At 40.5% G+C, this 13,745-nt stretch overlaps 1 protein-coding gene across 3 annotated transcripts in view; it reads right to left on the reverse strand.

The window, feature by feature from the left end:
* The window catches only part of RGL1 (ral guanine nucleotide dissociation stimulator like 1), a 281,803-nt gene that overhangs the window by 115,710 nt on the left and 152,348 nt on the right, over positions 1-13,745 (reverse strand). The window contains exons 1-2 of one of the 3 annotated variants that reach the window (XM_032291630.1): positions 4,321-4,550; positions 3,254-3,364 (exon numbers count right to left, since the gene is read on the reverse strand). The exons of 1 other annotated variant lie outside the window; for it this stretch is intronic. In XM_032291630.1, the coding sequence (XP_032147521.1) occupies positions 3,254-3,364; positions 4,321-4,347 (138 nt within the window). In that variant the 5' untranslated portion in view covers positions 4,348-4,550. Of the gene's footprint in view, positions 1-3,253; positions 3,365-4,320; positions 4,551-13,745 lie in introns of those variants that run through there. One more of the 3 variants, XM_032291629.1, reaches the window with a different exon arrangement.

A 13,745-nucleotide genomic window follows, 5' to 3' on the forward strand; every position in this document is an offset into this window, starting at 1 on the left:
CAGGCTGGTCTGAAACTCCTGGCCTCAAGCAATTAGCCTGCCTTGGCCTCCCAAAGTTCTGGGATTACAGGAATGAGCCACTGTGCCAGGCCCAAAATTGCTCTTTAATGTCTCTTCCAGTTCTAAGATTTTTGTAATTTTGTGACATAATTGAAGTCATTTTTCTTTGAGAATTATAGGTGGGTAAAATTATCCCAGCCTAAGATGTTATCGTAAAGGGAAAATAGGTCAGCATTTCAATAATATTTGGTTTTTCAAGGTTGCCAACAGAACCTCACTCTCAGTGGGCAAGGATGCAGCTGCATGTATAAGTAAACTGGGCCTGGGACATACTTGGTTGTAGTTTTCCAACCAACCACAGAGTTTTACTTCAAAAGATCAACTGAACACAAAATTTAACAGACAAAATGAAGAGAATGACCTAAATGTTTTGGACTGTATTATACTTCACATGTGAGGAGCTGCAATTATTTTGTTGTCCTCCCCAAAATTGAATCTTAATTATGTTTTGAGATCTGAGTACTAGAAAATACAAAAATTATGTTCCATCTTTTAGGCATTTGGAATAAGCATCACAGACACATAACAAAGCTATGCCCACCCTCATGTGCTGCATAACCTCATACGGATCTTCGTATCTTCAACGTGCCCTGTTTTCAACCTCCAAAGTGAGTTTATCAATGGGATACATAGCTTCACAACAAATATCTCAATTTGCAGCTCAAGTTATCATTCTAGACATGAAGAAAGCCACATCTCTCAGGTCTTGCAACATCTAGGGAAAAGCACACCCAAAGCACCCTCAGTCTTTTGAGCCAATGCTCTTTTCTACTACTATGGAAACAGCCTTAAGGTCCCAGGAAATTCTTCACAACAGGAGCTAACCATCTGGGTTTGAATCTGGTGTTTACCACTTCATAGCTGTGTGACCCTGGCAAGCAATTTAACCTCTCTGGGCATTAGTTTCCTCATGTTAAAGAGAGAGAGAAACACAGACAGACAGATAGACAGAATCATAACAGTACCTTCCTCAGAAGGCTGTTGTCATACTGCAGTAATTTCCTCACCTGACCTCATTCTCTAGTAACTCTGAAACTAGTTACTTTGAAGAATTTTGAAAGGGTTACCGGACTACAGGAAAACAAACATGGGGAAGCCACTCGGTTCTAAAGAGAAAGGTTTTGTAATTGCTATGGCTCAATGGGTTGAGTCACCTTTAATTAAGTCTGGAATTTTCAAGGACAAAAACAGAACTTCCCAACAAGACACCTAAGACAAGAAAACATGTAGATGAGAGCTGGAGAGCCCCTAGGAACTTCCAGTTAAGGAGCAGGCTGGTAGCAGTAAATCACACTTTATTGAAATGGGGGCAAGGGGAATGGATTCCTCCATCAACTAGAACCAATCTTTCCACATTATCCTCCTCAATATTTCACATCTTCTATTGAATCCAGGGTGAACCAACTCTAAATTCTGTATGAATTTGAGAACACTGGGAAAAGGGAGAGAGAAGAAAAGAAGTGAAGTCCAGAGAAGAGAACAGTCAGTGGGGATTACCAAATACCTCTGAGCGTCGAAATACATGATGGTTTGTAGATGTGGGGCCTATAGCATGAATCCTTCCATTTCCCATGACTTACTCATCACTAGTATGTGGCTAAAAACTCAAATAGGCACCCAAGCAACACAGTTTCATTAGGAAGGGAAGAATAACCTGACACCAAAAAAATGTAATAACCCTTTTGAAGACAACTGGTTCAGAAGTTGTGAATCATTCTAAAATAGCTAGAGGCCAAACCACATGGACGCCACATTTAAATAAAATACATACAACCACCAAAACAAAGTGGTGACTTGTCAGAAGTCTAGTTCTGCTTTCCCTGTCCAGGTCTGCTGGTGATGTATGTAATTAATTTTAAAATCATATTCTGAGGAGGGTAGGTACTTGGTAACTGAAGACCTCTAGTTCTCACTGGAAGGCTCCTGTCTTTTCAGACCACACCTGCAGATGTCATTAAGAGTGTACGGCCTTCATGGGTGATGCCTCGGCCCAAAGTACAGTAGCAGGAAAGGCCTGCACTGAAGCAGCTGGGGAAGCCTGAGGCAGTGGATGCCTGTGTCGGCAGAGGAAGTGACTGCTGCCAGCCATCCGCCATCGTCCTGCCTTAAATTCCCGGGAGTCACAAGTCGCACATTACCTCTAGTCCTAACACGAGGTCCTATGCAATTTTGTGCCCATTCCTTCTTCACACTCCACTTCTGAACGCTGCTCAAAATATTCTGAGTTTTTGGAGACTCGAAGCCGGTAAAGATGGGATTCAAGCACATAAATCTTTATCACTCTCAAGCCCATCGGCCAGAATAAGGCCAGCCAGGTGAAATCACACTCCATCCCCTCTATTCAGCCAACCATTATTTTTCCTCTCAAGGCTTTTTGGGTCGCCTATCACTGCTTGGTCTGAGAATTACTTCTCTTTCCAGATCAAGAATCCCTTCGTTCTTCCATGTTTGACATTTGCTCATGCAGTGATCCTGTTGCCAAGCTTTCTATTTCTCACATTTGCTTTATGTAGGATGTGTTGAAAGATCTACTAGGTTATACCTAAAAACTTGCATGACCTGACGCAATATTTTAGAATCTCAGTGGAAAAGAGTCTTGTTTACAGAAGCAGCATTTTTCCAAAGGCCCACTACTCTACACACACAGTCATGGCCACTAAGCATCCATTTGTCTCTTCCCAAGGTATAGAAAAGAGATCACAATAGGAAATCTGCCACCCCTCAAAGGAAGCAGACTTGGAATGGTCTGTCTCCTGAGCCTTCTGGGTACCTCCTAGAGCTACAGGAGCAAGGCAGACACTGACAGCATCAACAGGGAGAGGGCAGAGAGAGACAAGGGTGCCTTTTGGGCAAAGTTGCTTATGGCTCTTGTCTAAGAGAATGCCGCTCTCTGGGCCTGTATTCTGTGTGTCATTTTCTGCCACTCCACCCCCAATCTATTTGCCAAAGACCTCAAGATGAATCTAAGAGGTTCTGAATTATTGACAAACCTAGGGAAGATGCTTTTGAAAATATTAAATACAAAAAGAGACCTGTTCAGCTAGTGCAAACACTTGGTCATTAGCATTTTCTAAGGCCAAAAGAGGAAAAAAAAAAAAAAAAAAAAAAGCCTGCCTCTGTTAAATAATAATGATATTCACAGAACAACAGACACTGAAATTCCAAGGTTCAGCGTCTTGCCAGCTTTACTCACCCCCAGCCATCTTGCTCCTTTATTGGCAGCCTGTTGAATCTGGACTCTTTTGAGGGTGACATGGTAAACAGCTCCTTCCTCTACCTCTTCACCCCAGTCCTGAATCGAGCTCTGCCAAGGATGGGATAAAGAGAAAGAAAAAGAGTATTTTTTTTTTTTTTTTTTTTTTTGCCTCTCTGCTAACCACAATCTATCCCAGCTGCTTTGCTGCTTACAACAGCACTCAGGGCACAAGATGGGCTGTTCAAAATATTACAATCCGAGCAATGCACAACACATTTTGATAGAGGGAATGCTGAGATTTTCTTGGCTTGTAGCCCCTTCCTGTGGTATCAGGATCCCTGGACTTTTCCATTTAGTTATTTTTCCTAGACTTGCTCACATAAATAGTTTGTTTGAAGTCTTTCTTTTTCTTCATAAACTGTAGTTTAGTCCTGATTTACTTGTCCTCTTAAGTGAAAGGAAAAATAATTCTTTTGGAAAAAAAAAGTTTGTACTTTTTAAAGTGGCTCAGTCATTGAACAAACCAGATTTTAAACTCAGACACAAACAACTGTTTAAAATGCCAAGAGTCCTCACTCCTTTGGAAGTGGTTGCTTGTCTTTTTCTCCTCATTGTTCTGGAGCCCACAAAGTTAGCGGGGGTGGAAAGTTTTTATTTCCGTAAAATAATCTGGCAAGTGCAGAAAAAGAAACACATCATCAGGCAGCTTCTACTAAACTCTGGGCAACGACCCCCTGGATTTCTATGTCCCCAGCTAAACCTGAGGTTTGTGTTAAAAAGCCGCTGGGACGCAGAAGCGCTCCGCGGTTCACCTAGACTAACAGTTCTTTTTCCTTCAAAGTTCTCCCCTTCTGACATGCATCTGCCCCAGACACACCATAGGCAATTTGCTGAGAAAAGGGAGAAGACACGCAGAGAGAGAGGAATACAAAGCGGAGGGAGAGAGCTTTAGCTCACAAGTATGGAATCGGATCACTCCAAGGGAGTCCAAAACACGCCCAGCGAAAGCGGGAGAAGATTCCCCACCAGAGAAGCCTCGGGAGAAGGCAGAGAGCTCTCGTTACCATTTTAGCTTGCCAAAGCAATTTCATTCTCAGTTTTCTCTCCGGTGCGCGAACGCTGCATGGTGCGCCCTGCTCGGAGGCCAACGCGGTGTCTGCCGGGCTCAGCCCCGCGGCGCCTCGCCCGGGTGCGGGTCCCCGAGCGGCCGCCGCGCAGACACGCGCCGCGCTGCCCCCGCCGCCGCTGGTGCGCGCGACTCGGCCACAAAGGGAGCGCGGCGAGCGAGCGAGCGAGGAGACTCCTCCCCACGCCACTCCGTGATGTAAGGCTTTCCTGTTTGTGCTTGTGAGCACGCTCTCCCTTTCTTCAGTCCCATGGATAAAGTTAGCAGGAAAGCGTCTCTCCAGCTCTGAAGGTGATTGGGAAACAACACTTTCAAGTTTATCAGGTTTTCCTGACGGTCACCAGGTGCCAAAATAGAACTGAGTGCGTGATGGAGGATCGGTGTGTGCCTTCTTCCTTCGCTAAAACAATGGAAGGAGAAAGTCCGAAAAACTTCCATTATCGGCCTATTATCTGTTTTGATTTTAGAATAAGGAAGTCAGAATGACCCCAGGGAGACCCCTAATACTAGAAGCCAGGAAGTTTTTCATTACGACAAAGGATAAGGTCAGAGAACACTAGGGTATTCCAAAACCGTGCCCAGGGGCTCTACCCTTTCCTGCATCGGCCGTGGACTTCTTTTCACCACCCATTATGATAAGGCTCAATTATCCAGTAACTGGCCATTGTGAATGGGAAGGGAACAAAGCCGGGTAAGGCTTTGCTGGGACTGACAGTGTCCTGGAGGTTTTGTGAGTCTTTGTGAGTAGCCACCATGGGTTGAGTTGTCTGTACTGTAGGGACACTGTGGGATCACAGCCACAGGGAAAAGCTCATCAGAAGACTACCAGCAGGAATTTTATCATAATGGAAAGATCTGCTATAGGGATAAAAGATTATTACATTTTTTAGATCCAGTTTTAATAAGTCAACAGCAAGAGATACCAGATGATAATGCAGTTAAGCTTGGCACCTGCCAGAATTCCATGCCAATTGCAAACACCTTTAGGGCTCATGTCTTTCATACCATTCACCCCAAATGAATTTAATCACCTTCAATTAAAAAAAAATACGTCTCCCACTAATTGCCATACTAAAGCATAGGCCTGGGCTTCAGTTAATAGTAAATATATGATGAGCTGAAAATTTAGAAGATCAAGTGTACCGATGTTCCCAGGAGGACAGAATAAATGACAGCAAGGGCGCATTAAGGAAAAACAAAAGGATCTGTGCACACTTGAGAACATCGTCAAGTCACTTAGCCAGGTTATCCTCATATAACCAGAACGTACAGGGCACGGTGGCTATATAGAGAGGAGATGGCCTTTTAGCAAGCTGCAGTGGTTGTTCTATAATTTAAAAAACAAACAAACAAAAAACAATAGACTAATAAATCCTTCTGTGATGATCAGGACAGAATGTCGCTGGGAACCACAGGAAAATCGTGTGGAGGCCCTACCTCCCTGCTTGTTAAGCCATCCTTAGGACCCCAGGCCCACCGCTCGAGGACTTTTTAGGTGATCTTGGAGACAACAAAACGCAGCTGAGAACAGTTAAGCAACCTGTAAGATTAATTTCACCACTACTTTAACCTGATTTTTGGCTATACATTTGGCAATAACTGAAATGTTTCTGTTTCAGGGATATTAAGCAGTTTCTTCAACTTCAGTCTCCCAGGAAACCTTCCTGGGCAGAGCAGCTTATAATTCACAAGGCCCCACTCGGGTTTCGGATCTACTAACCCTTCTCTGTACTCCACCAGTTCCCTGGCTGGCCACTTACTGTGTAAAGGGAAAAGAACTGGCTTCGAGGCAAATGGATCCAGCTTCACAGCCAGCCTTGCAGTGAGGGAACCTGAATGCTACTACCCTGAGCCTTAATTTCCTCATCTGTAAAATGGGACAAACATCTACCTGAAAGGGTTTGAAAGAGGATCAAATGAAATAATGCATGCAAATCATAAGCACATGGTAAATACGCCAAAAAAGTTCCACTGCCTCCTTATTGTACTTTCTCCCAAACCATATTTATCCATACTCACTGAAAAGCATGTTATGTATGCAATACTAGGAAATCTGAAATGATGTCTTCTCATGGAATTACTTTAACATTTCAGAGAGGTTTTCCAAGAATATTTGTATTTACACCTGATAATATGTGTTGCAGTTTACAATTATTTTATATTCATTTAAAAATATTTCATCAGTAGGCAGTTCAGTCCATATTACCTTACTACCTATACCTTTGGGTTAAAGTATTCCTGGTCAATATGTGAGCAGACAAACCAGTAAGCCATTTATAACTCAGTTAGTGTTTATTTACCACATTCGCCTTCCCTTGACCTAACAGAGTCCTGAGAGGATAGGCCAAGTTTTGTCAAAAGGAGATCAGGAATGTTTTACAGTTCTTAGAGAGCAAGACTTGCATCTCTTTGGTTCCATTTATTCCAAGGTACTCTATTCTTTGTGATACTATTGTAAATGGGATTGATTTGTAAATTTCATTTTTAGATCATTTGTTGTTAGTATATAGAAACACATTAATTTTTCTTTTACAATTTACTGAATTTGTTTATTTATAGTTTTTTTGCTGATACACATAAATAGCTATCCCTTGTTTATGAATTGAAAGATTTAATATGTTAAAATGTCCATGTTACCCAAAACTTTCTGCATATTCAATGCAATCCCTCCCCAAATCCCAAGTGTATTTTTAACAGAAATAGCAAATATAATCTTTAATATGTAACTACAAAGGATCCTGAATAATCAAAGCAATCTTGAAAAAGAAGAATAAAGCTGGAGATCTCATGCTTCCTGATTTGAAAACATATTACAAAGCTACAGTAATCAAAACTTTATGGTACTGACATAAAGACAGACATATAGACCAATGGAACAGAACAGAAAGCCCAGAAATAAACCCAAGCATATGCGGTCAATTGATCTTCAATAAAGGTGCCAAGATACACAACAAGGAAAAGACAGGCTCTTCAACAAATGATACTGGGAAAACATTTGCACAAAAACTAGATCACATGCAAAAGAATGAAATAGGAACTTTATTTTGCACCATACACAAAAATCAATTCAAAATGGATTTCAGACTTAAACATAAGAACTGGAACTATACAACTCCTTAAAGAAAATTACAAATTACAAGAGTTTGGTTTGTTTGACCCTCCTAATGTTATGTTGAAATTTGATCCCCAGTGTTGGAGGTAGGGCCTAATGGAAGGTGTTTGGATCATGGAGGCAAATTCCCCATGAATGGCTTGGTGCCATCGTACAAGGTATTGTGTGAGTTCTTACTTCATCAGTTCCAGTAAGTGCTTATTGTTAAAAAGGAGTATGGCCCCCATCTCTCTCTTGCCTCCGCTTTCACCACATGATCTCTGCACATGCTGGCTCACCTTACCCTTCTGCCATGAACTCAAGCAGCTTGAGGCCCTCACCAGATACAGATGTTGGTGCCATGCTTCTTGTACAGCTTGCAGAACCATGAGCCAAAAAAACTTCTTTTCTTTATAAGTTACCTCCTCTCACGTATCCCTTTATAGCAACACACAAAAAACTTAAATAAAAATATAGGGGGAAAGCTTCATGATATTGGCCTTGGCAATGATTTATTGGATCTCACACCAAAAGCACAGGCAAGAAAATTAAAAATAGAGAAGTGGAACTACATCAAACTAAAAAGCTTCTGTGCTGCAAATGAAACAATCAAGAGTGAATGAACAACCTCTGGAATAGGAGAAAATATTTGCAAATCATGTATCTAATAATGGGTTAATACCCACAATATTTTAAGAGCTTCTACAACTAAATAGAAAAACATAACCTCAATTTAAAAATGGGCAAAACACCTGAATAGACATTTTTCCAAAGAAGACATACAAATGACCAACACATACATGAGAAGGTGCTCAACATCACTAGTCACCAGGAAAATGCAAACCAAAACTGTAATGAGACATAACCTCATACCCGTTAAGGTGGCTATTACTAATAAAATAAAATAAAATAAAAACTAACAAGTGTTGGTGAGAATGAGGAGCAATTGAAACCCTGGTGCACTGTTGGTAGGAATGCAAAACAGTGAAACCACTATGGAAGACAGTATGGAGATTCCTCAAAAAATTAAAGATAGAACTGCCATATCGTCCAGCAATCTCAATTCTAGGTATTCACCCAAAATAATTTAAATCAAGATCTCAAAGCAATACTTGCACTTCCATGTTCATTGCAGCATTATTCACAATAGCCAAGATGTGGAAGCAACCTAAATGTCCATCAACAGATGAATGGATAAAGAAAATGTATTATTAAGTAATAAAATGGAAGAAAATCCTGTCATATGCAACAACATGGATGAATCTTAAGGACATTACGCTAAGTAAACTAAGCCGCTTACAGAAGGACAAATACTACATGATCCCACTTATATGAGGTATCTGAAATAGCCACACTCTTAGAAGCAGAAAGTAGAATGGTGATTGCCTGGGGCTAGAGAAAGAGGGAGGTGGGGAATTGCTGTTCAGTGTATATAGAGTTTCAATTATTCAAGATGAATAAGTTCTAGAGATCTGTATATTGTGCTTATAGTTAACAATAATGTAGGTACACACAAAAATCAGTTAAGAGGGGAGAAAGATCTATATTTAAGCATGAGTATGTTGCTAGGAATAGTTTTGTGTTGCCACATTTGGTGGGCACTGACAGTAACAACAGAAAAATTCTAGCATTTAAGAGGAAAGAGGTATGGAAGAACACCAAACTAGGGAGGAAAAATTTTTCTTACTTTACAGTTTACCAGAGCCAATAAATAAAGAGCAAATGCAAACAGCTGGTGTGCCAATTCTTTAAAAGAGTCTGTCTAGAAATGGAAGTATATAATATATATACCCCATTCATTCATTTATTTATGTATTCATTGGTCTCTATGACACCACATTTTTCTACATTTTATTCTACCTCTCTGTCTGCAAGACGAAGTAAAAAATACAAAAATTATGACAGACTGTACTTATGTAGGGTGACACGGAGTGATATTTATGTGTCTAAGTAAATGATGGGATATTTGGCATATGAGTTTAAATTCCAGCTCTAGATCACTTGCCAACCAGAAGTCTGACCCTCACTTCTCACAGCCTTATTTTCCTCGTTTGTCTCTTGTCATGCTTATCATGAGGATTAAATGAGATATACTACATAAAGTATCTGTTAGAGTGCTTGCAACATAAGAAGCATTGAATAAAAATGTATCTCTTCTCCCTACTCTCACACCACTTCCCTTTAATGTAATTTTGTATTTGTTTACTGCTTTTGGTTTGTAATCTGAGTGTTCTTTATACTTTTGCCTCGGTAAGAGATTACATTGCATAACAGAAAAGGACAGTGAAAATAGAATAGACATTGTACTTGGACATAAGTATGTAATAAAAACTTGGCTTACAAACGATGTAACCTGACTTAAAAAATGGAACAGAGGACCTGAACAGTGTTCCAAAGAAGACCTACAAATGACCAACAGGTGTATGAAAAGATGCTTAGTATCACTAATCATCAGGAAAATGCAACAAAACCACAATGCGATATCACCTCATACCTGTGGGGATGGCTATTATTAAAAAACAAACGACAAGTGTTGGTGAGGATGCAGACAAAAGGGAACGCTGGTACGCTGTTGAGGAAGTAAATTGGTATAGCCACTATGGAAAACAGTATGGTGATTCCAAAAAAATTAAAACTAGAACTACCATATGATCCAGCAATCCCAGTTCTGGGTATGTATTCAAAAGAATTTAAATCAGTATCTCAAAGAGATATCTGCACTCCCATATTGATTACAGCATTATTCACAATAGTCAAAATATTATGGATGCAATGGAGTATTATTCAACCTTAAAAACAGGAGGAAATCCTATCATCTGTGGCTACATAAATGGACCTGAAATAAACCAAACACAGAAAGACAAATACTGTATGGTCTCATATGTGGAATCTAAAATAGTCGAACTCATAGAAACAGAGTAGAATGGTGATGCCAGGGTGAGGGTGAGGGATTGGGAGAAATGTGGTGGTTACAGTCAAAGGGTACAAAGTTTCAATTATACAAAATGAATACCTTCTAGAGATCTACCACAGGTCTACAACACAGTGCCTCATAGCTACCAGTACTGTATTACATACTCAACATTTTCTGAGAGGGTAGATATTGTGTTAAATGTTCTTCACACACAGGCACACACACACGTGCACACACACACACATGCACACACACACAAATAAGAATATGATAATAATAATAAAGGAGGAAGCTTTGGGAAGTGATGAATATGTCTGTGGCTTGGATGGTGATGGAGGTTTCATGGGAGTATACTTATCCCCAAACTCATCGAGTTGTATACATTAAATATGTACAGAATTTTACATCTCAGTCATACTTCAGTAAAGTTGTTTAAAACAAAACTTGCCTTGAAGATGGCAATATCAACATAAAATGGTAAGAAATGAGAAGGCCTTGACTTCGTCATCCTCAATCTCAACGCTGCACTATGATGTCCTACTCTCAGCTAGTCCTACCGTCCTATGCCCAGTCCTACACTCAGGAAAGCATTCCTGAGAGGGCAATAATAATAATAATAATAACCATGCCAAGAAAAATAAATAAGTGAGAGGGCAGGATTTCCATTCCACACCTTCGTACTACTGAGTACCAATTGCCTCTGCTTACCTATAACCACTACCTAAGCAGACTAATGTGAATCTTCTCCCACTCACTGGTAGTGGACTTTTGAATAAAACTGATAATCTTCCTTTTGCAATATTTTACTCATAAACTATAATAAACATTATAGATCCATAAAAATTTTGGAGGAGGACCTAAGCAAATAAATCTGGTCCTTCTTGATTCCTTCCTCCAACAATATGAAAGCATTGTCAAAACACAAACTATTTAATTCTTCCAATATCCCTATGAAATGCTTCTCCCTATTCTTCAGGCTTGCAAGCTGCGTTGCTTACCAATCAACTTTCCATGTTCAGCTTTCCAGTCTAACCTGGGCATCCTGCTATGGTTGTTTCTAGCTATGATAACTGGGGTTTCACCTGCTTTTTGCTTGAACTTTCAACCTTGCTTTGCTAAGGGTAAAGAGCCAGGCATGTTTGGTTAAAGATGACTAGTCCTCTGAACACACCGTAACCAGTAGGCAATTGCTTCCATTTTCTGAGGGACCAAGCTGATTTTATTAGTTATCACGGATGTACTATAAGATATGAGTTAAAAATCCTCAATGTTCTGTTATTATATTTTTATATTTAGGCAAGCAAATTACAAGCCCACTTTAGGCAGATGTATTACAACTAAAGAAAAGGCTGCCCTAGGGTATAGAAAATGAAGACAGAAGAAGCATAAGCAAATAGCACTCAACAGATGGCAGGCCAAAGGCAGAGAGCTCCACGATGGCAAACATTTTTCAACCAATAGTTCACCAATTGTTGGCAATTATTCTTAATTATTGATGATGCTCTCCTGAGGAGGAAGCTGGATACTGAAATACTATTTGTAACTTGGGCTAATGAGCATTATTACGGCATCTAATTATAGATTTCTGTAAAAGAAAAAAGAACAGCCAGCCAGAATTTTGTTCACATGGTTGCAAAGATCAAAACATATAACCACCAGCTCAGAAATAATGTCAGGTGGTGTGATATATAATAAAACACCTGCAGAATGGGAGATGGGTGACCTGATGCCATGGAGGCTTTGACCAAGATTGAGGAAGGAGTTACTGGGCAATTAGCCAAATCACATCTTTTTGTGGGACTGAAGGAATCTCCTTTTTCATAATAGTGGTATTGAAATGGTACTGAAAACCAAAATAAACTAGAACTTCTATAACAAAGCAGCTAAGAGTGAAGGCTCTGCAGTTAGAGACAACTAGATTTAAGTCCTAAACCCACCACTTCTCTCTGAGGCAAGGTCTTTAACCCCTCTAAGCCTATTTTTAAGAGAATACGGATACAGGCCGGGCACAGTGGCTCGTGCCTGTAATACCAGCATTTTGGGAGGCTGAAGTGGACGGATCAACTGAGGCCAAGATTTCAAGACCAGCCTGGGCAACATGGTGAAACCCCATCTTTACTAAAAATACAAAAAACAGGTGGAGATGGTGGTGGTGCCCACCTGTAGTCCCAGCTACTCTGGAGGGAGGCTGAGGCAGGAGAGTCGCTTGAACCCGGGAGGTGGAGGTTGCAGTGAGCCAAGATCGCACCACGGCACTCCAGCCTGGCAACAGAGTGAGACTCCATCTCAAAAAAAATAATAATAATAGCGATACAAACACCTTCCTCATTGGCTTATAGTAGGGATTAATCGAGATAATACACATCATGCCTTTCGCACAGTACCCAGCAACATACATAATGTTTTCTATTATTTAGACACTAGATACTAGACTATAGATACTAGATAATGTTGTCTATTATCATCATTATCATTATCTATTACAACTACATGTTAGGTCAATGAATTGCAAAAGCTTAGGAGGCTATGTTAAAAATTAGGCCCATATTTTGAGTAGCTCAAGATTTTTTAGCTTAAAGCCAAACATCATGATACAGAGATCACAGCAAGAGCTATAAGCCCCACAAACTGTCCAGTCAATGAGCAACACTGAGTTGCTATACAACATAGAAAAACACCATGCTTGATTTTCTTGCCCACTTCAATTTATCCTCCACACAGCGATCACAGTGATTTCTTGAAAACCCCATACTGTCCTTTCCTTTTCTTAAATCCCTCCAGGGGCTCCTCATTCCTGAGAGTAAAAGCCTAAAGCCTTTTCATATTTCATAGGGCCTCGCCCAGGTTGGCCCCTGCCTACTTCTACAGCTTCCTTCCACTTCTCTACCTATGCTCTCTGGGCTCCAGCCACCCAAGACTTCTTTCAATGTCTTGAACATAGCTGGCGCCCTCCCTTCACAGAGCCTTTGCTCATGTGTTTCTTCATCTTTGGGACATCCTTCTCTGTTCTTCTCTCCCATCTCAGATAAATACCCCTATTATGGGCTCTCTCATGGTACCATATTCCTCTCTTTGTAGCTCTATCACAGTTGTAATGTTACACTTAATTGTATGATTATTTGATGAATGTCTGTTTCTCCCATTAGACTGTAAACTCTTTCAAGGCATGGGTAATGTCAGTTTTTTCTCTTGACTGTGCCTGCACATAGCATATGCTTAATAAATAATTTGATATAGATAGATACCATGCTATAAATTCAGTAAATGTGGCCGGGCATGGTGACTCACGCCTGTAATCCCAGCAATTTGGGAGGCTGAGGCAGGAGGATCACTTGAGCCCACAATCTCAATACCAGCC

The sequence above is a fragment of the Sapajus apella genome, unplaced genomic scaffold, assembly GCF_009761245.1.
Source record: "Sapajus apella isolate SASKATOON/1434 unplaced genomic scaffold, GSC_monkey_1.0 scaffold25, whole genome shotgun sequence".
NCBI lineage: Eukaryota > Metazoa > Chordata > Mammalia > Primates > Cebidae > Sapajus > Sapajus apella.